General features: G+C 40.5%; 1 protein-coding gene and 1 long non-coding RNA gene across 2 annotated transcripts in view; one reads left to right on the forward strand and one right to left on the reverse strand.

Annotated features, from left to right (window-relative positions):
- The window catches only part of LOC144989353 (uncharacterized), a 166,464-nt gene that overhangs the window by 64,538 nt on the left and 79,411 nt on the right, over positions 1–22,515 (forward strand). The window lies entirely within an intron of this gene.
- The window catches only part of mpped1 (metallophosphoesterase domain containing 1), an 87,743-nt gene that overhangs the window by 24,395 nt on the left and 40,833 nt on the right, over positions 1–22,515 (reverse strand). The window contains exon 4 of the mRNA XM_011490983.4: positions 22,158–22,383. Within this exon, the coding sequence (XP_011489285.1) occupies positions 22,158–22,383 (226 nt within the window). The remainder of the gene's footprint in view (positions 1–22,157; positions 22,384–22,515) is intronic.

The following is a 22,515-nucleotide window of genomic DNA, read 5'->3' on the forward strand; positions in this document are numbered from 1 at the left end:
TCTAAAAATCACAACGACAATTAAAAAAGCAAAACAAATAATAGAAAAACAACATTAAATTTTAGAAATCAAAGTTAAATTCCAGAAAATAAAGACAATGAAACAAAATAAAAAATGAAACATTTAGGAAAAGAAGAGTAATTTCTAGAAATCCATATGCCAATCCATCCATCCCTCTTTTTCTGCTTATCCGGGACCGGGTTGCAGGGGCAGCAGTCTAAGCAAAGATGCCCAGACTTCCCAATCCCCGGCCCCTTCCTCCAGCTTCTCTGGGGAAATCACAAGGGATTCCCAGTCCAGCCAAGAGACGAAGTCTCTCCAGCCTGTCCTGGGTCTTTCTCGGGGCTTCCCCCCAGGAACACCTCCTCAGGGAGGCATCCAAACCAGTTGCCCGAGCCACCTCAACTGGCTCCTTTCTCTCAGCGCATTTCAGCCTTTAGAATTCGGGACCTCGTTCCATTCGGGACCTCGTTCCTGGAGCTCATGACCATAGATGATTATTAGAATAAAGATCATCCAGTTAATTGAGAGCTTTAATTTCTGGCTCACCTATCTCTCTCTGAGAGAACTGAGAAATCCATAATTATGAAATGTTAAAAATGTTTTTTTTAATGGAATGCAATAAGAAAACAGAGAAGGTAAGTACTATGGAACATCACTGATTGGATGATGATAACCACTATCGCCAATCAGCGATGTACCATAGTACTTACTTTTTCTTGTTTCTTATTGGATTTCGTTTTTTCAACATTTCATTTTGATTTCTGGAAATTACATTTGTTTTCTGAAATGTCTCATTTTTATTTCCTTTTAAGTTTTTTGGAATTGTGTTTTGCTTTCACGAATTTTGGTTTGATTTCCAAATGGTACTTTTTATTTATTATTATTACTTTTTTGATGCTCTACTAAGGAGACTTCCACTTTACTTTAGTAATAAGCAAGTAACAAAGCAAACGTAAATAATCCTGGATTCGTAACAACTGCAACAAGTAAATATGCCATTGCACTGTTAGCACCTGCTGTAAAAACAAAAAAGGAGTGAGCACTGACTACAGAAAAATCTTTTTCGATGGTCCCCAGGGAAGGTAGTTTACCCCCACCCCCTTCCAAGCTTCACCCACTACCAACCCACAAACAGGCACATGCCTTTCAACAAGAACTCAGTCTGCTGGGCTCAGGGGCAGCACAAAGCTGAGATGAGACGGGTCAGCTGAGACGCTTACAATCAACTTCATGCTCCGTGATAATGAGCTCCTGCCGGAGAAAACCCTCTGTGGTGGATAACAGAGACGTGAAACATTATAATTAAAAGCTAACAGTCAAAAATGAAACCCTAGAAAAAAATTCAAAACAGCATCGGTAAAAAGGAAAATAAGTGTTCTCTGCTTCATAAAGACAGATTTTGAATATGAGAGTGTGAGGATAACAAGAGAGACGGAGAAATATGAAGACACACAGATGGGCTGACAAACATTAACCAGGAAGAAAGGATGAGAATGTGTATCTCTGTGGAGGCCTAGATTGAGTGTTGGATGTGTGGGGATTAGGGTTAGTCGAATGAGATGGTTTCAGAAATGCATAAACCTCTTGCAGTACATCAGTGTGTGATGGGGGGCGGGGATTCATGAGGGTATGGTGTATTTGACAGCAGCTGAAGAGCTGCAGATGATTTAAAGTACAGACAATATAAAAACATTAAAGTCTGATTCCCATTTTTTATAGAAATCAGTCTTTGGGATGACAAGTAACTAAAGCATTTTATATGGCTACATAAATATCCTCATGGAAGAATGGTCCAACATTTCCATCAATACGTTCATAAAACTTGTAGAAAGCCTTCCCAAAATGTTTGAGGCTGTTACAGCTGCAGAGAATGGCCAACATTCACATGCATGTAGCAGCAGGTGAGCAAATAGCATTAGTAATTTAGTGGATCCTCTAAACTTGACTGAACTTATTTTGAATACAGGAAAGAAACCAATTCCTGTAATCATGGTTGAGGGAAGTTTGAGGCAAACCACATATGCCTGTTGCCACCACAATGCAGTATTTTGTTAAGGATGGAGAGGTTGATGAAGATTATGTGGTCTCTACTGACACTGCTGGACTCATGATCTGTGGGAGAAAACCTGGAGGCATTAAGCTATTTAGCAGCATTTTATTTATTAAGTATGGTTCTTTACTTAAATTGGAATATTAAGAATTCCTAAAAATTCAGATATTCGATTACAAATTTACTTGATTTTTTTTTAGTGTCAGAGCTAAATTCAACATCTTATACTCATTAATTTGGTCAATAGATCTCTATTTTTTTAAAAACCCCTATAGAAGACGCTTTAAAAAAAAGGGCTTCTTGTACAGGTTTTGGAGATATTTTACAACCTGAGAGAACACATTAATGAATTAATAAACAGATTCAATGGCTCATCACCTGCTTTTGAATGATGTGGTAATTTTTCCACTTTTGAATAAACAGGCAACATATCAGAGTCCTTGGATGCCATAAGGCCATTTATTCTGTTAGTGAAAGAACCCCCATCTGGTTATGTTCCAAAGAGAAAGAACCTTCACCCTTCCTGCCATTAATACTCATTTTACTAGTAGGAGTCAAAGCAGGACACTTTACTTACAGTGACAGAGCCAGGTTTCAATGTGTCATCTAACTGGAGGGAGTTTTTTTACTGCAATATTTCTGAATTCAACACAGAGGGAATACAGAAAAAGAAGCAAAGAAAAATGAGGCTGTCGATTTTAAACAAGAGACAGACAGCGGGACTTGGGGAAATTGGGGGAGAAAGAAAAAGGCAGACAAAAAAGGACTGTGAGGAATTAGAGGAGATAAAATAGAAACAAAACGAAGAAACGACTGCTGCATGCCATGCGAGGACAATATTTCACTAAAGTCTAATTTCGTCTGTAAAAGCTGGCAGACTTTCCCCCCCCCCATTCCTCCTACCAACCTCTCTTCTTTCAGAGTGATAGTTGCCTTGGTAACCGTGGCAAATCTTCTTTTTCTCTAACAGATGTCCCATTTAGTTAGAAATTATAATGTGCAAAAAACCCATGAGACGCAAATTATTTCAAAGTTCTCTGGTGAAGAGCTGTAACCAAGGAGTGGGGGAAAGGAAGACAAAGAAAACACAAGCCCTCTCCCACTCCTCCCTTTCTTTTTGATTATTTTTTTCTCTAGATGCCGGTGCTGTTCTGTGTGAGTCATAGAGATTAACCAGATCTTTGCAAATCAATGGATCATTTACTGGAAGTCTAGTGTAGTTTGGGGCAGTTGGAAGGTGAGGTGTCAGAATGGGGTGGGGGTAAGTGAAGAGGGCTTCATGTCTGGTGCCAACATGGCAGAAGGGGCATTCCGAAGTGTGGCTGGCTGGGATGCCCTCAAGGGAAGGCCGGTGGCTGCCCTGTGGTTTCTGTGAGCTGCAGACAAAAACACCCTCAACTGCTCTAAAGTAAAAGCTATTTGCAACCCCTTCTATGTACACTAAATGCTAATCTTTTATACAATGTGCACATTTGCATTTTATTAAGTGAGGAAGAAACATTTTCTTTAAATATATTTTCATGCATTTGCTTTGTTTTATTGTTTTAATTTCAAATGCAAATTAATTCCTGGAAAACTGCTCATCTACTGGGCATTTAAACAGATTTAAAGAAATTTCAGTAAAGAAGTGACTGTCTGGAACAACTAATGAATAACTGGCAAAATGCAAAGAACATGCTGTAGTCCTGAGGCATTTCCACTTCAGCTGCACAGATGAAATGCCAAACCAACACTCAATCACTGATTTTCAAAATTTAAACACAGTTTTTTTTTAACTGTGACAAAAAAAAAAACATTTAAAAACCCACAATATAGATCTCAAAAACTCAGCATGTGACGCATCCGTCTTTAACATTGTGTTCATGTGGCGTTCAGTATTTGAATCCTGTTTAGACAGCTCACTCATGAATCACTTCTCTCTAATGTGTCAGGTCATTGGGAGATTGGTGTTTGGTAAACACCAGCTTTTAAGATGAGCATAACCAAAAGAATAAACCAAACAATAATAATAGTATTATTACTGGTACCTCACATTCAAACTATTTGCATCTTTCCTTTTAAACTGGTTTGTACTTCCCTTTTTGTCAGTGCGCTCACAGCGCACTGTTTTGCTTTCTGAACCAGGTTTGGTTAACTCCCATGTAGTTACTGTAACAGTGGAAAAACTTGTGCATGGTTGCAAACATGCTGCTCTATGATCTAAGACATGTTGAGGCATACCTTCAGGTACATCCCTGTGACTTGTTTAAGTGTTATTGCAAGTTACAGTGTTAGTGGCCATTAAGCCATAATTCACCATGATGTTGAAACAGACATGCTGTGTCAAGCTGTGCAGGAGGAGGTGCACAGGACCACACTGTAATGGATTTCTGTAAACTGGGCAGTATTTTACTGCATTGTCAGCAGAAAGACACTGTACAAAGGCTGTGCAGTACTGTGAACACCAATGAATTGTGTGAATTTACAGTAAAAAACAAAGGATTGTGGGAATTATTCTTGTCACTACTGTAATTTCCCAGTTAATATGACTCAAAACACAGTAAGCAAAATTACGATGAAAATATGGCCAATCACAAACATATATGTGATTAATATTTTGGCCTTGGCGTGTTATCAAAGAGAATATCAATAGAATTTGTTAACAGCCACAGATATGTCTCCTTGCCTGGTGGTTTATGGATTTTTGACATTCGCGAGAAAGCGGCCTCTGTACCATCAGCAGTGGACTCCTTTCACCGGTGTCAAGAATTCTGGAAGAGGGCTCACCAGGTACTTTTGAGGACTATCTGCAGCTAAAAGATCCAAGTTGCAAAGAAGTGGTCTCCTCCTCCCAGAATGTTTGGCTGTCCACTGCAGACCTTCCACTTCATCTTGAGAGTCAGAAACTAGATCCACTTCTCATGGGCCCTTTCCCAATAACCAAGGTGATCAACCCTGTGGCTGTTAGATTGCAGGTGCCCAGACCACTGCCAATTGATCTAACGTTCCACGTCTCTCAGACCAGACCTGCCCTGCAGTGTCCTGGTTCCCTCCTCCAGGCCCTGTTCGCCTGCCCGGTACATTGATGGGGGACTAGTTTATATGGTTCTGCAGCTGCAGAGTTCCCATCGACGGGGCTCTGGTGTCCAGTTATCTCGTCGACTGGGAGGGTCGGTCTAGAAGAGAGATTATGGATTCCTGCTAACTTTGTTTTGGATCTTGGGCTGATTAAGCCTTTTCAAAAGGACAACCCTGGCCTCCCTGTGCCGACATCTGCGCCGATAACTGTGGGGTTCCCCCGTCACACTTGCCCGGACATTGCCCCCTTTTGGATCGTCTGCTCCTGTCCTGTACTCTGGTGAGACACTTTAGGGTTTTTCTTTGCTTTGGATTTTGGATTATTTCCATTTCTGTGACTTTGATTCAGTGTTCCCTCGCTTATTTTCTTTCATTTTTCGCAGTTTTGCGTATTCATGTATTTTTTTTTCAGTCACGTGACTCCTCCGGTTCCTCACAAAAACTCACTCAGACAACTCAAGATGCTTGTATAAGACTTTGGCATCCAAAGAAGGTGCTGCGGGAATTTCTGAGAAGGGGACTGGAGATGAAGAGGATGTCGCCCTGTCAGCTTCCCTGCTTCCGTGTTCCACCGGTTCCTGAATTGCTACCAACCGAAGTTTGTGCCCCTGCATGGAGAAATGGTATCAGCTGGCTGAGAAGTTGCTGGAAAATATCCTGATATGCTGAAGAAGATAATCACAGAGAATAATTATCATCCAGATGAATGAATGATGGATGAAACCGGCCTATTCTGGAAGAAAACGCCCTCTCGCATTTAACTGATGAAGGAGGAAGAACAGACTGCTGGTTTAAAGGCACAGGGTCACAGAATGACTCTCCTGATGTGTGTTATGAAGTATGCTACAGTACAGTCCATTGCTCGGAATAATACACTCTATGTTAAGCAATATTCCAATGTTATTCAATTAAAGGTTTACAAAGCATCAAAAATGTGTCAGAAGGGATTTTGATGAGTATGGATCAGTGGCGGACATTCTTCGGCCGCAGGGGTGGGTTATTCACAGATTCTGCCTATTAGTGGGTGTCTCTGGTCCCTAACCCGTGCGAGGAGGAAAATGCTGCATTAGTCCTTAAGGATCACCCAAAAGTACCGCATCAAAGAAGTGAGTGACGTACCGACATAAGTTTTCTGGCAACTCTTCACTACCCATATAACATTAAGTAGTTACTAGTAGTAGTATTGAGTAGTCGCTGGATACCTACAAAGAGCTCTTCATTTACTTTGTGTGACTGCTAATACATTTTGTTTCAATACCAGTTCTGAGCAGTGTTCTGGGACCCATTTACTCGCCTGGCTCAATGCAAGGAATGAGGTTTATTTTATTGGGAGTTTTTGTTTATTGTTATTCAGTTCCTTTTTGTCAAGGTTTTTTTCATCTACGTTTTTGTTAGAAGTTGTGTTTTTTGTTTTGTTTTGTTCAGTTATTAATGTTTCTCGACTTTTACACTCAGAGTGAGGAATTGGCACACAGGATTGAGGTCAAGGTGTCGCTCACCTGTTCAGGCCACCTCTAATAGGTTGTAATTTGTGCTAAGGAGTGATCTTCTACACCAGAGCGATGCTTGTTTTGACTATGTTCAACTATGCCTTTATGCATTTTTGAGTCTTAAATCAATATTGATGATATTGTAAGTTGTATTAATACAATCAGAATGAAGAGCAACATTACTGAAGGCTTAAAAGCTTGGCTCACCACTGCTTCTCAGGATACCCACTTTGTGGCTTCACACATCTCTTAAATCTGGTGATAAAATTGTGTCAGTTTGTTTCGACCTTTGATCTCTCATTTTGTCAAATTTACTTCCCTTGTTTGGAAAAAAAATGTATATATGGAGAATAAAACATTTACCCAATGGACACACTGTGTGAGGTCCTGCACTCATTGGTAGTTTGACAATTGGCATTATAATCACTGCAATGTCAAAATCTGCAGACCTTTGTATTTGTGTGTGGGAAGCGAACAGATAAAAAGTTGAGTTTGAGAAAAGCAAGGATAGGAGCTAGGGGTAACATAAGAACAGAATCCATTTACGTCTTTCTCTTTTATTGAAAATGCCATGTGGGAGTTTAGCCATGTGTGAAATGGAGGGAGGTGCACCATGGCATCCAATCACTTACACGCGCAGACACAAACTGCTGATCTATAAACCAATGCACACTAAGTGTTTACCCCTTCAGGGCATTTAACAGGTAATTCAAAGAGAATACCCCCTGGAAACAACACAATAAATGCCCTCTCACCTGTTCTTCCTTTCCGTTAAATGTTTACTAAGCTTCAGGGCAGCAGTAAGGCGATGCTTCAGCTGTTAAAGATGGAGTTTAAGAAAAGAAAAGGGACAGAGTCACCTGAGTGGGAGGGTGAGTAAAAAGTAATGATAAACTTTTCTTTTTCCTTTTCACTAATACTCGTTTATAAATGCTCTTTTTGTGGCATCTATGAGAATGTGTGCAGGTAAAATGGGAGGTATCAGCGGAAAAGACATCAATTCTCTAGGTCATTTCATATTGTTGTCCTTTTTGGCCTCTGTGAACTGTGACGTGACCATTCCAGAGGAATATTTCATGCATTGATGGCCTTAGAGGTAAAACAGAGGTTGAACAGATGCAGCATTGACTGGTAGACAAACTGTTCGAGTGACACTTCTGAGACAGATTATGCTATGACTATGTTCTGTCATTAAAAAGTTCTTTATTCTTCTAAGATGTTTTTTCCATTTCAGGGTCACGGGCTGCTGGGGCCTATCCTAGCCAATCATGGGTGAAGGCAGGGGACAGGTGGTCGCCAGTCTGTTGCAAGGCCACAAATCACACACCCATGCACACTCACATTTACACCTAGGGACAATTTAGAGTAAGTAAAAAATTAACCTGCGAAGCCTATTTTTAGACGGTGGGAGGAAGCCGAAGTCCCCGTAGAAAACCCACACATGTACGAGGAGAACATGCAAACTCCACACAGAAAGGTCCCCCATTGGTGTTCTGTTTCAGGACCCCCAGCCAGGATTTGAACCGGGGGTCTTCTTGCTGGGAGGCAAGAGCGCTAACCACTACGCGACCATCCAACCCCAAAATATGAATTATTAGCCTTATTGATTTCTTATCATGCTATGTGTACAACTGCAGGTGACCACAGTTTAAACTGAAAAACTCTTTCATTTACCATTTACTTTTATTTCAATGTTAACAGTAAATAGCATGCTCTTGTTTGTTTAGATGGTAATAAGACAATTATGATTAATGATTAAGAAATTGAAAGAAACTGATGGAAAATTGAGTTGGAAGAAATGTATAAATTACATAAATTCCAAAATATCCAAATCAATTTTTAAAATCAAATTGGACTTTTTATAAAAAGTCTATGTTTATGATTACATACAAAGTGCTTCTCATACACTGCGCAACTCAAAACGCTATACAATTAAAAACAAAAACAGACACAGAAATTAAAATCAAAACCATACCCAGCCTTTACACTTCCCCCTCCCCTACGTTAACACATACCCATGACCCCACACACAATGAAAACTTATAAAAGTAATTTGTAAAAGTAACTTCTAAAAGACACTTCAAGCTTGGCTCTGCTGTGCAAAAAGAGTATATCAGGAATCTATTCATACAAGGAGCAGCTCAGCCACAGAACAGTGCCATTGTGCCCACTAAGACCGTGGCAGCAATGGGGTCCACTTCACAGCCATGAGGCTGCAATGTTGGACTACAGCCACCCTAGGAGAGCGAGAATCCTGGCAACAGCTCCAAACCAAATTGGCAAGCACTGGCACAAAGGATCCCCACCGAAAATGCCGGGAAACCCATAACTATAAACAACTATGTGTTTGTTTCAGTCAACTAACTTACTATTTATTAAATTAAAATGAAAAAAATTTAGAGACATGGTTGATTAATTCAAATCATGGTCATTTTCTACACTTTAGTCAGACAGATATGAACATTTGCACACTTTTCAACTGTCAAAGTTCTAACATAATTGTGTCAACCTCCATGCATTCTGCATAGGTGACACAGCATGGAGGATATTGAGTGAGAATGTAAACAGCCAATCAGAACGCAACACTGCGCTGTTAAAAAAAAAACAGTGCATTATTGCACTGAAAGAAATCAGCAAAACAGTGAGACCACAAAAGGTGAATCTTGTATAGTCAGGGAACACTGAAACTGAAAAGACAATAAAATGGTGCATAATGTGTGCATAATGACAAAATGTTTACATCAAGAGCAGAACATGCATGTAGAGGACACTTTTAAGTTTTGAAAACTGCTCTTAACACATCTTTGCATTGTGCGTTAATAAAAGACAAGTCCTGAAGTTTCAATATTTCATAAGAGAAAGGCCAGAGAACACATCCGCATAGCTAGTTCTACGCTTTTCTCCACATTAGTCTATACTTTTCTTCTGAAGTTTGTCTCAGAAAAAAACAACAAGGCAATCTCTGAGACTCAGGAAGTGAAAGTCCCTTCTACAGGGATGCCATCATTACCACCATTAGGGTCATTATCACCAAAAGAATAACAGTTCTAATCTTTTTTCTTATAATTTTACATTAGCCATGAAGTAACCAGGAAAATTAAGGTGGACAAAAGTCCCTCCCATTTCCTGCTCATCAGTGTTCACAAGCCATCAAACAGAATGCAGAATCCAAAATTTATTTCAATCAAATGAGGGAGTGAATGAAGATGATATGGGAGAGGAGAGGGAAAAGCAAGGAGTAAATGTAGTCTCTCTTCATCTTTTTACTTTTTGATGAGCTTCGTTAATTGGGCCACTATAGAAGGAGAAGTGACTCCTCAATAATTAAAAAATCTAATTAAGGAGTCTTCTGCATCTTCATTCTTAATTATTCCACAGGGAGCAGTGAGTAGTAATACATTTTTATCCCTTTTAACTAAAGTAGAAAACATGTTCCAATACTTTCTGCTGTTCTGTGCAGTCCAAAAAACAAAACAAAAAAGTTGCGTTGTTTTTTTTTCATCATGGTGTTTTGTCTCTGTTTTCGACTTTTGAGCGATCGGACACCTGACATGCTTCACCTCAGCCCTTTATGTCTTTTTGTTCCTTTCAGCAGAAGATTTCTGACGTTTACAGGACATCAAATCAAAATAAAAAAAGAGCAAAATGACTTAAAGACCCACTCCGATACAATCTCTTTTATTGTAGCATTTTCTGATGATGAAGGACATAGATAACAAAAATTGAGCTCAAAAATCTCTTTCTGAGTATTCTTTATTTAAATTGTGGTGGATCAGGAACAGAAAAAATTGCTGTTGGAAAAAGCTTCAAAAATAAGTTACTTCAGCAAGTCACAAGCTCCATGCTCCACTCCAGCATCCACCTGCAGACAAACAGATCCATGTATGTCTCTGAGCTGGAATTAGGGTTGCTCCATGCCAACAGTCCTGCCCCCAACTCAGAGGCGAATTTCTAATAAACTCCTGCCGCTCTGCAGAAACTCTGCCCTAGAAAACAGGAAAGGCCACTGGGAACTCTTAAAATAGCTCAAAAGATGAGTTAAGCAGATCTTTAAGATTAACTATTGGATTTTTTCATGCTATATATAGCATGAAAAAAGAGCTGTTTTCTTTTACATGAAAATTGATTTACAAAAAATATTAATTTGAATTTTGTGTATTGTCGAAAAGTTGCATTTGTCTCAGATTATTAAGACGTTTTTACAAGACATTGTAAAGAGATATTGGCGATGCCAAAAACTTTTGAGGCATTTCTGTGCTTTTATGTCAGTGGAAAATGCATATGCCAATTTTACCTAGGAGGAGTGCACAAAGTCTGTACACTTTTTTTACCTAAAAACAGTCCAAATATGTTCTGAAAAATGACTCCTAAACCATTAGAAACAATTTGAAGAAGCAATGAAAGATTTTCTTCCCCACATTCTTCACTTTCTTTTCAACAAACATGTTTCAGCGCTGACTGCCCTGTGAACAAACAAAGGCAAATAAAAAACTGGCGTGCGGAGAACCAGTCTTTGTTGTTGCTGTGGAAACAAACAGGAACTGAGATGAGGAAGGGCTCTGTTGTTGTGATGGAGGTCTGCTTGTGCTCTCACCACGCCCTATGTGTTGCTACTACAGTAATCACCTGTGTTCAAGGCCAGTGCTCCTCTTATCTAAATTGTTTAGTATTTGTCAGTCATTCAAGTCTTGTCACTCTGACATGTACAGTAGCTCACCTGCACCTGGGTCTCTGCAATGCTTATAAATGTTGTCCTCTTGTTTGTGCCTGACTTTTCTTGTGGGTTTTCCCCTGTGAACCTCACTTGCTGTTTCTGTTTAGCAAAGTGAAAAACAAGTTGTGAAAGAAATAGTTTTTATTTTTGGTAACACTGTCTTTTACAGTATAGTACTTACAATGTACTTAACTGGTATTTACATGGTACTTATTGTGCACCTACGGGGAACCTACAGGGTATTTACATGTTATTTTTTATGGAATTTACTGGGTACTTACAGGGTGTTTACATGGTACTTTTTATGGGACTTACTGGGTACTTACATAGTACTTTTTTTGTGTCTACTCGGTACTAACATGGTACTTGCTGTGTATTGATGTGGTACTATTTGGTTCATACTTATGTGGTACTTACTGGGTATTTACATGTTGTGCAAATGTGTCTTTTGTGGTACTTACCACATATAAGAACAAGGTGAGTACAAATAGAGTACCTTGAATTAAAGTCTGCACTCATTGTATGTTTCATGGTATTTACCATGTGTAAAAAGATAGTAGGTAAAGAGAAACTACATTGCTATTTACTTAGCAAGTTTATGTGTTTCATAGTACTTACCATATGTAAGATGGGTAATTGCATAGTATTTATGTGGTACTTTATTGTTTTTCATGGTACTTTATTGTTTTTCATGGTACTTCCTATTAATGAGAACAGAGTATGTACACAGGAAGTACTATTTATTGTATGTTAATTTTACATGTTAAGTAATAGGGTGTTAGGTGGCACTTGCCATTCAAAAGGAGATGGTAGTTACACAGAAACTACCCATTAAGTACAATGAAACTGGACTGTAAAATAAAGTCGGCCCTATTTCCACTCAACTACATGGTAATTTCAGTACTAAATGCTGGGTATGTTCACTTGAATATTACTTGGAAAAACCAAGTTATCCTTTTTCATTTAAAACGATTTTTCCTTGTTTTAAAGGCATAAACTGCACATGTGCAGACACATTGGCACGATTTACTTACTCATACCAGAGCACAGCAAAGACCCATTACAGCATCAAAAATATCTGAGCTTTGATTTATGATGTACTCAGAAACACTAGATTAGAGGAAGCCATTGTTTGACTTGCCAGGCTGATAGTTTAGAAGATGTGCAATTGTTTGGAATCAATTATTCAAGGCTATGTTACAGCTGTTGGAAGGGTATGATGGCACAGTTGTATTCATGAATTGGTTCAATCTGTCCTTCAGCTGCAATTCTGACATAACATCAGTTTTACTTGAAGCCTTGGCAGGAGTGAGCCGACTACCTGCCAACTTGCTTGTCCCAATCATTGACCTGGGCTCAGAGGATGTTTGGCTGCCAGCTCTCACACAAGTTGGGGAGTTCCACGCTGTTGATCCTGTGCAGCCTGGGAACACAGTGGTGTTGGAGGAGGAAGAGGGCCAAGACACAGTCGTGGTGGTCCACCAACTGAATGCACATTTGGCAGAACCCTTTGATTTGTCCACTGTGTCCTGGAGCTGTTTGATAGGGGGTGGTAAAGCCAAGCTGCAGTCCATTTCCTTAACCTCTTATGGTTGTTTTAAAGAGAGCTTGAGAAAAGAGACTTTGTGTGGACTATGGATTGCTGAATGCAAAGACTTGAAAGGATGCCTTTCCTTTGTTGGGGATTGAAGAGCCCTTGGACACCCTTACTGGTGCTTGATGGTTCTCAAGGTTAAAGCTCGCAAGTAGTTCATTTTAGAGATCGAGGCAATTCATGTTGTGTTGGGGGCAGTGCTGTCCCAGGATCAAGACGGAGGGCGAAGACAGCACGAGCAAAGGGCTGGGACCCACTGAAAGGAACATGTCTAACAATTCAAAAAAAATCCAGAAAACTCAGGTTTATGGCCTTCAGTGGGCTGTGACTCAGAAATTTAGAATGAATGCTTAGGGAGTACTTCTTTGGAAACATGTTTGTTGTCTTCACTGACAACAACTGACTCAGTTACCTGCAAACCTTACTCTCTTACCTTAGCTCTGTGGAGTGATGCTGGGTCACAGAGCTGGCAGTGTTTAACTTTAAAAGAAAGTACAGCCCAGGTCCAGCTAACTGGAATTCTGGCACTTTGTCATGTCGAATGCCGCTTCCAAACATGTGCTCAGGCAATCTTGGTCTGGCAGTTCTGGAGGAACACCGATGAGTATAAAAACTGCTTTATTAGTTCCGACGATGCACGCTGTGGATTCTGTTATTGGTCCATTCCTTAAGTTCTGGAACAAACAAAGGCACCTTTTTGGCCTGAGCTGCAACACAGCAGGGAACAGAGGAAATATGCCCAACAATGGTCAAGGGTAGCTTCAAGGGATGGCGTTATGTATCACCAATTACAGCCCCTAGGGATAGCGCAAGTTTTTCAGCTCCTACTGACAAATGCCTTCAGGTGGAAGTCCCAAAATGTCTTTATGATAATCGTGGCCATCAAGGTATTTTCCTCACCAGTAGTTTGGTACAACAGGGGGCCAGTTTAGCTTGTGCTGGTTTGCGGCGCCTTCCGTCCGTGAAACCAGGGTTAGAATCCGGGCTGCTCCCTATTCCCTTCTCTGCTGCTGTGCCGGTCCCAAGTCCGGTTGGATTGAGGGGGTTGCGTCAGGAAGGGCATCCGGCGTAAAAAAATTGCCAAGTTTATCATGCAACTCATCCTCGTGGGAGGGTTGTTTTGCTGTGGCGACCCCTGATGGGAGAAGCCGAAAGTAAAAGAAGAAGAGTAGTTTGGTACAGCAGTAGTATAACTGGCCCTTTATGGGATAGGATATTGAGCAGTACATCGAGCAATGTCACTGGTGTACTTTAGCCAAGGCAGCGCAACCCAAAGTCTGTACATTCAGGGGAAACCTGCTGAATCCAAACCCCTCAAAATTGCAGCCATAGACTTTACAGTCTTAGAAAAAGTGGGTTTATACTTATGAAGTTCCTCAAAGCATCCATATCAATGAAGGAAAGATTTGGCAGGAGACTTACCGAGGCGTTTGTGTAGCCTATATGGCATTGAGAAAAGTAGGACAACCCCTTACCACACCCAGAGGGTAATGGACTGCGCAAAAGGTTCAACGGGCCTTTACATGATTTACTGCACACTCTTTTGGAAAACAAAAAGTGATGGCCCCAGCATTTGCCTGAAATTCTTTATGCATATAATGCCACTCACCAGTCAACAACTTTTTCACCCAATGAGTTAATGTTTGGGCAGCAACCCAGATCACCAGTGGATTTCTCGCCATGTACAACACAAAAAGACCCAAGCACTCGATCTATTCAGGGCTGGGTGGAGGAACATTGCAGCACCCTGACGTCAGTCTATGACCAGGCCAAAGATAAGTTGCAACAAGAGACGGAAAGGCAAAATAGGGATTTTCAGCCTCATCGATATACTTGATTGACCTTTGGCTATTTGCTGCTAAAAAAAGTTACGTGCGCGCAGGCAACATTGCTATGCATTGAGTCACAGTGATCCCTGTTGATCTCTGCTGTTCCAGTTTAGGACAGGCAGGCATCAAGCTAGTTAGCTCCCTCATTTCTAAACCAATTTTCACAAAACATATCTTGAATTAAAGCTTGGAAAAAATATTGATCTCGTGGTATATTTTAGTGTTGTTCAAGAACTGTGCTACGGAACTATGGAAATTGTTTATTATCATTGATTTAAAAACACTTCCCATCGTCTGTGTTTGTCCAAACTAGGTCCTGATAAAACACAGAGTAGTTAGGATAAGAGGGATCATAAAATACTTCTTTTCTTTGTGTTTATTTAATTCTATTAAAGATACTTGAATGAGAAGGATAGTGCCACGACTTTGTTTTTTGTAAAAGTCCCACCCTTTCAACTGTTTTCACCAATTATTCTTGAAGGCCACGTCATCAGTCTGACTAATCAGAAGTTTTATCGTCCTCACTTCCTTCTTCTAACTTGGCTCATAAAGTCTCCCAGTTCCAACAAAAAAAAAAAAAGGTAAAGCTTGTGTTTAGCAGTGAAGCATCCCGTGGGATTTACAATTGAACATGAACATGAATATAATGTTAGCTTTTTGCAACTGTTTGTTGTTCTGCAGGAGAGATGTGTGTAGATGTGAAATATGATGCATGTCGTAGGTGACGTTCTGCTGACAACAGGATAGCAGTTACTGAATCTGGTGGTCACATGGAGTCTGCCAAGATCTTTGAGGTTTACTAGAGTAAAGGCCTCTTCAAATCTATGAGATGGAGCACTTGGCTGAAGATATCCTCTAAATGACTCACAAGATCTTTCTTTGGATGATTTATTTACAATCCAACTTCCAATCACTGCTTACTTGTCCAGGACAAGTTCATAGGCTTATGAAAATGTTGCATCTCATGGAGTTTTATGGTAAGTTTGGCCGATGAGGAACAATTTAGAGAGCAGACTTCACCACCCAGCAGACCTCATCTGATTCTGCTGATAAGAGTTCAGCTGATAAGAGGAAAATAGAAGCAGTTGTTGTCACTTTAGCCCCAAGGTCACAAAGTGTCAGGACACCCTCTCTTCCTGCAGCTGAGGCATTTACCACAGGCAAAGCAATGTATAACCTTCCACGGTCTACTGGTTTGACAACTGTGGCTGGGCTAGAGCAGCCGTGTCATCGAGCTTACAGTGGGTCTGACTCAGTTGAAACAATCTTGAGTCAGGGGCGGCCCTGGAGAGCACCTGCCAGGCAGCACTGCAACATGCATAATCTCCCATGCATAATCTGTCACATTTAGCCTTGGCTCTGATTGTCACTGAGACAGTGACTTTTCAAAGCAGGGGCAGGTATAACAGTCAGAGCGCTAGAACCTACAAAGTGCTTTAAACCAAGTACATGGTTATGGCCAGTGATGGGTATTCAGTGACAGAATGTGAATAACTTCCTAACAAACGCCATCGTTTGTGCAGCGTGTGAAGCACCAGACCCAAAACAGGTTTTATGTGCTGTGATAAGCTCCACTCTTCCCAAAGGCAAACATGTTTTATGTGCTACAACAAACCACAATCCTCGGGAACACAGTGGCGTCTGCACTTAAGGTCTACTGACAGCCCTAATTTTTGGGAACAGGGTGGTGTGTTTTAAATCAAAAGTGATGTATTTGAAAATCATTTTAAAATGTATTATGTTTTTAGTTATTAACTTGGTTTTAACGGGAATTATGTTTTTAGAAGCCTTGTGAGTGATGACAAGCCCCAGCTGTCTGGATCATAGATGGCAGAAAGGTCATGTTAAAGACAGCGAACGTCCTTTTACTCTCACTTCTCCCTCATGGTTGGACGTATTTTTAGAAGCATTTTGTGATTATCTGGTTCCAGGATGAGTTGGTTGTTGGTTTTTAATCTGACACTCTTTTATCCCACTACTTTTGTCAAGGATGAATACGTGGACACAAGATGCAGGACGGCAGAAGCTCGAGAAAACAAGGACTTTATTCCAGAAGAAGGCTCTGAGACTCGTACACAAGTGACAGTCACAGAGAGAACGATCCGGTGACAAGTGAGGAGGCACACAAGGTTTGAATACACAACAGTCACAAAGTCACAGTCCTGTCTCCCATCTTAAGGCAAAAGGACATGCCCCTCTGGTCCACTGGGGTGAACTCCAACACTTGGTGGCTGAGCTGAGGGTTCAAGGATAAGCCCACACCAGCTCGGTGCCCCTCACCATGAGCAACTCCAGCCCAGGCTCTGCATGGAGATGAACCTACCTATATCTAGCCAGTACCTCTCAATCTCTTGGACAAGCTCAGGCTCCTTCCCACCAAGAGAGGGGGCATTTCATATCCCAAAGGCCAAGTTCCATGGCCAGGGTTGAGGCACCCACCTTCAGCCACATTGCACTGGCCCCTTCTGAGCTTTCCTACAGGTGGTTGGCCCATGAGAGAGTGGGCCCATGGGAGAGATAGTTTCTTCAGGCTGGACCCGACCAGGCCCAAGGAAAGAGCCCCTGTCACCAGGCACTTGCCCACGAGTCCCAACCTCAGGCCTCACTCTGGCTGTGGAGTGGGCCCCGGTGACACCAATCCGGGAAACATTGCAGAATCTTGAGATTTACTTCTCATAAAGGGGGTTCTGAACTGTTCTTCGTCTGGCTCGTTACCCAGGACCTGTCTGCCATGGGTGGACCTACCAGCGACAACAGCCCCAGACAGCCTATGTCCTGGGATTACTCAAGCTCTCAACAAACCCCTTCACCACTTTAAGGTGGCAGTTCATAGAGAGGATTTGAGGAAAAGAGCAATCAAAAAAACCAAGGGTCCCTAGGGTAAAATTACATAACATTTTTCTTGTCTAGTAGAAAACATCCATCCAACTTTAGAACCCACTAAATCCCTCTTGGGATCACTAGGCTGCTGGAGCCTACCCAGCTACTAATGGAAATGGGTTACCAGTCTGTCACAGGGCCACACACTTACATGCACACCTAAGGGCAGTTTAGAGACATCAATCGGAATTTAAAGTATTTTTTTAGACTGTTGGAGGAGGCTGGGGTGGTTGGAGAAAACCAACACATGCATAAGGAGAACATCTAAACTCCATACGGAAAGATTTCAGCAGATATATAAGCTTGGACCTTCTCACTGTGAGGTGAGGGCACTAACCACTGCCCCACCACACAGGCCCCTCAGTGGAAAACGGTCATACAAATATTAAATTGACTGTGCCTCCAAATTATGTCACTATCAGAGTAACAGAGCTATAATAATGATTTTTTACTTGCAGCCACAAAATTCTTTATGTAGTATAGTTTAAGGTTGACAGGATGTCAAACGTAACAAGTATTTCTTCGCCTTGAAGCATCTACTATGTTACCGTGGTAACAATGCAGACAGAATACAATAGATAGAATGAAAATTTGCTTTCACTCACACCCTCAAAGTTTTTTACCTCTTTTTTCACAAGACGACAAATCTTGTAGTTCATGAAGAACTTTATTTGGTTCCTTAAAATTGTGTTTCATGTCTGAACTTATGACTCAGCAAATCTTTCCATTTGGGTTTTAGTTTGCCTTTGTAAAAATATCAAAAAAATTAAACCAGTATATATTATAATATATATATTTTCTACTTATTTTATGTGCCTAAGTGGTGAGTTTTTTTATTTGTTTATTTACTTTTTGTTGGAATAAATAAAAAACTAGGAACTAGTTTAGTAAGATGTTCCAAATTCTCTCCAAAAACAAGGATCCTTGTCAGGAATTTGTATTCATACATCCTGCCATCATAAATGAGCTTTTTCCTAATTAGATGCAGATAAAAAAAACTGCGGAAGGCATGAAGCAGATCCTCATGGCTGTGGGCTTGCGAAGGACTGAATTTGTAAATATGCCAAGCAACACCTCATTATTAATGACTCAGATGTCATCTGCAGACTTGGATTGATCTGTTACTGAGAATCTGCTGTTAATTTAAAAGTAAAAGGAGGCTTTGAGACTCTGGACTGGGAAGATCACTATTATGTTCACAGCTGAGAAGTTCAATCCAGATGCAGAAAACTGGAGCTTTTGTAGCTCACAGTATTTTAACTGTTTTCTCTTTATAAGAAATTGTTAACTGCAATATGCAAATATCAATGAGAGGTTTTTTTAAACTCACATAAACTCTTTCCTGTTGTTGTTCACTGTTCTCCATATCCCTTTAGGGGTCACAACAGCCAATACGTTTTACGGCATATGCCCTTCCTGACACATCCAGGCTGGGGACCAGCACAGGGGGACCCAGACTTTGGCCAACTTGTGGCTACATAGTTAGGCAGCGGCGCAACAGGCCTTGCCAATGACCCACACTGGATGAAGTTCATAGTGCCCTCCTGGGAATTGAACCCTGATTCTTACCTGCTTTCATTATTCAGTCATTTTTTTCTGTGATGACTGATTGACATCCATATTTTCCTTTGTCTCATGTTTGATGCAAAAAAGACTCTGCCTGCAGCGTCTCTCTTTGAAAAACTTTACAAGTGGTGCATCATTTGCTTCACAGTGACAACACTGACTCCTGAAAGTACTGCTGCTTCAGTGCATTTGCTTCATGCTCTCCTCAAACAAAAACTATCATATCATGCAATGAATGTCCTGACATATTATTCAAAGAAGCAGGAGGGTTTGGTTAGGTCAAAAGTCTTGATTGAATCCCAGGGATGTATTTCCATCATTATTTTTAATACGCTTTCTACAAAACACTATTGTGGATTACACAAGTTTAGAATTATAAAATCTTACAGAATCTATCATTCTGAGCAGATGGAAAATGTAGCAACAAGTTCTCTTCACACCACTGACGTGTAGATCACAACCTATAGAGACTGGGAGTTAACCACAAGTGGAAAACAACACATGATCATCCGCTGAATAATTAGTACGCTTGAGAAAACAGTCACTGCTGTCTGTTCATCCCCTCTGGCTTTCATAAAACCATGCAGGACAATGTGTGATGACAATGACATGTACACTCGCTTAGTTGTTTCAGGAGGGACCCATACAATTGTGTGTCTGTGTGTGTGTGTTCCAGAAATGGAAAAAGGCAGATGATAACAAAGCATTATGGAAAAGTAGCTTGGAAACAAAAATGTCTTGTGGCACTGTTCTCTGCTAAGGAAAGAAAGACTAATGAGAAAGAGAATTTATGGAATGGATCTTTAACGTTAGAGATCAATAACGGGAAGCACACAGCTATGAAACAAAAAGGTGTCAATACCACAGAGCAGATAAATCTTTCCTTTCCTTGTAATTGTGCTGTCTTTCTTTTTTACTCAGACACTAAAATGCACAAATTGACCATAGGTATGACTGTTAGAGTGAATGTGTGATTGTGAATATTCTACCCTGCGACAGACTGGCGACCTGTCCAGGGCATCCCCTGCCTTCGCCCATAAGTGGGCGGGATAGGCTCCAGCAGCCCCGTGACCCCGAAAGGGAAAAACGATATAGAAAATGTATGAAATGAATGAAGAATGAATAAAATGCACTTAAATATTTTGCCATTTTTTCTTTTACTTCATAAAATTTGTGTAGAGTGGAAAACTGGGTTCAGTCGTTTTATGTTTGCATAAAATTAACATCTGCAGGTTATTTCCAATGAAAATGTTGTTGTCTTTCTATAGTTGCAGCATTTAGAGATGCAGATTCCTACTGCTTCAATAACTATGATTTTCTACACATTTAGGACTGATGTAAATAAGGCTGCAAGAGCAAAAACAGGTGCAGATAAACTGCATGTTTGGTGTTTGGATTTACTTTTGACAAGTGGATCCAGAGCGAGGAGCGAGGAGGTTGGTGAGAGCGGACGAACAGCAGCAGCAGATGAGCTGTGGAAGCATTAATATGCACTGAGGTTTAGTATTCCTCAGGCATCTGCTGACTACGTCCATGAGTGGTTTTCTTCCATCTGTACATTCCTGACACACAGATGAAGTGGACTGACAATTTTAACACATACTTTCAGACATTGGAGACTTCACATTTATGTTCCTGCCTCCTTACGTTTATATTTGTGAGCATTCAAACCAAATGTCCAAACATTATCAGAGACCAGGAGAGCTTCAGATAATGAAGCTTTTTATGATTAGTCTTGAATTATGAAAGAGATGTGACAAGGACTAAACTTCAGTTTCAAATTAATTCTACTACCAGAATTTTTCTTGATTTCTGCTCACTTGCCATAGTTTTGCATGACCTCCTGGAGCATGCAGAACTTCACATAAAACTGTACACATGAGCAACACATAAATTTACACCATCAGAGCCTACAGAGGTTGTGTTCTGCACATCAATCTCATCAAACTTGGGTATTTAGAGATTGCAAAGATGAAAGATGTAAAAAGAAAAAATCAATAAAATAATAACCACACAGCAAAACAGACATAAAAGAAGATTTTGACACACAAGTATACTGTGAGACTGTTGAGACACACAGTCCTCCTACATGCTTAGTGTAGGGAAATAGGTGCAAGTCATTTCACATCAAACTTTTGAGACCCACTACTCTTTCCGCAAAAGGCATCAGAAAAGAGACACAATAATCTGAAGGATTGCTGTAAAAATCCCAAACAGTGTTGCAGCTGATGCATCTGAGACAGAACTCGAGTGCAGCTGTGATTCATATACAAACATGCTTCACATATAAAGAAGAACATGGAGAAAGATTTATAACACAATAAAATATAAATGGAAACAAACTGACATGCTCCTTTTTTCTATTTGAGGCTTTAATTTGGAAGAGACTTCTGTGCTCCAGAGACCTAAAGCAGCACTCAGAGATTAGAATGTGCATTAAATGTATGACTGTTGTTCAAGTGCAAAACTTTAAAAAACTATTACAGTAAATCATAAAAAAGAATTAGTGTCCTTTTATTTTCACAAAGTACCTGAGCAGAATATCTGCTACAGGACAAATGTCACATCCAATGACATACATCAAAACAACCTGGAATAGGTATTTGTTGAATTCTATAAGCAGATTGTAATGATAGTTTTTGGTATTCTCTAAGATAAATTTATTAAATCACAACAAAACTGCAGCTTGACTTGAATGAACCTGATGCAGTTATAACAGAAAGCTTTCTGAGGGGAGGACTCATGATCGCAGGTTTAGGTCCTGCTCTGCAGCCATGTGTTGGTGCGTCTTTGGGAAAGAGACCGAATGCTTCATTGCTGCCAGTGATCTGGTTAAGATGGCAGTTATCCCACCATTGGTGTGTGAAAAAGTGTGCGAGTTACTGAAGGTAGTGTAATTTGTTATACCCTTTGGTCTTGAAGGAAGGTAAAAAACAAAATACTATAGAAGTACATGCCTTTAATCTTAACTCACCAGGGAGAACCGTAAATCCTGAAGCCGCGTACGGTGACCTCAGAGTCCTGCAGGTAGATGCAGTTGGTGAGCAGCGATTGGACATTTTCGTAATTCTCTGGCTTTAGCTTGGAGGCAGAGGGGAAGTAGTAGAAGTCCTGCTTGATCAAATCTGCCATAAACTCCTGGTCAAAGGTCAACTCGTGGTTTCCAGCAATTACAATTTTGATGTCATAGGGTAAGGTGCCTGGAGGGGAAGGAGAAGAGAACAGAGAATGTCAACAAAGCAGACAAGTGCCAAAACCAAAGGCTGAGAAAGCTACAGTCAGGACCATAAATATTTGGACAGAGACACATTCTTTCTAATTTTGTTTCTGTA

The sequence above is a fragment of the Oryzias latipes genome, chromosome 23 (genome assembly GCF_053564925.1).
Source record: "Oryzias latipes strain Hd-rR chromosome 23, Olatipes_Hd-rR_3.1".
Taxonomy (NCBI): domain Eukaryota; kingdom Metazoa; phylum Chordata; class Actinopteri; order Beloniformes; family Adrianichthyidae; genus Oryzias; species Oryzias latipes.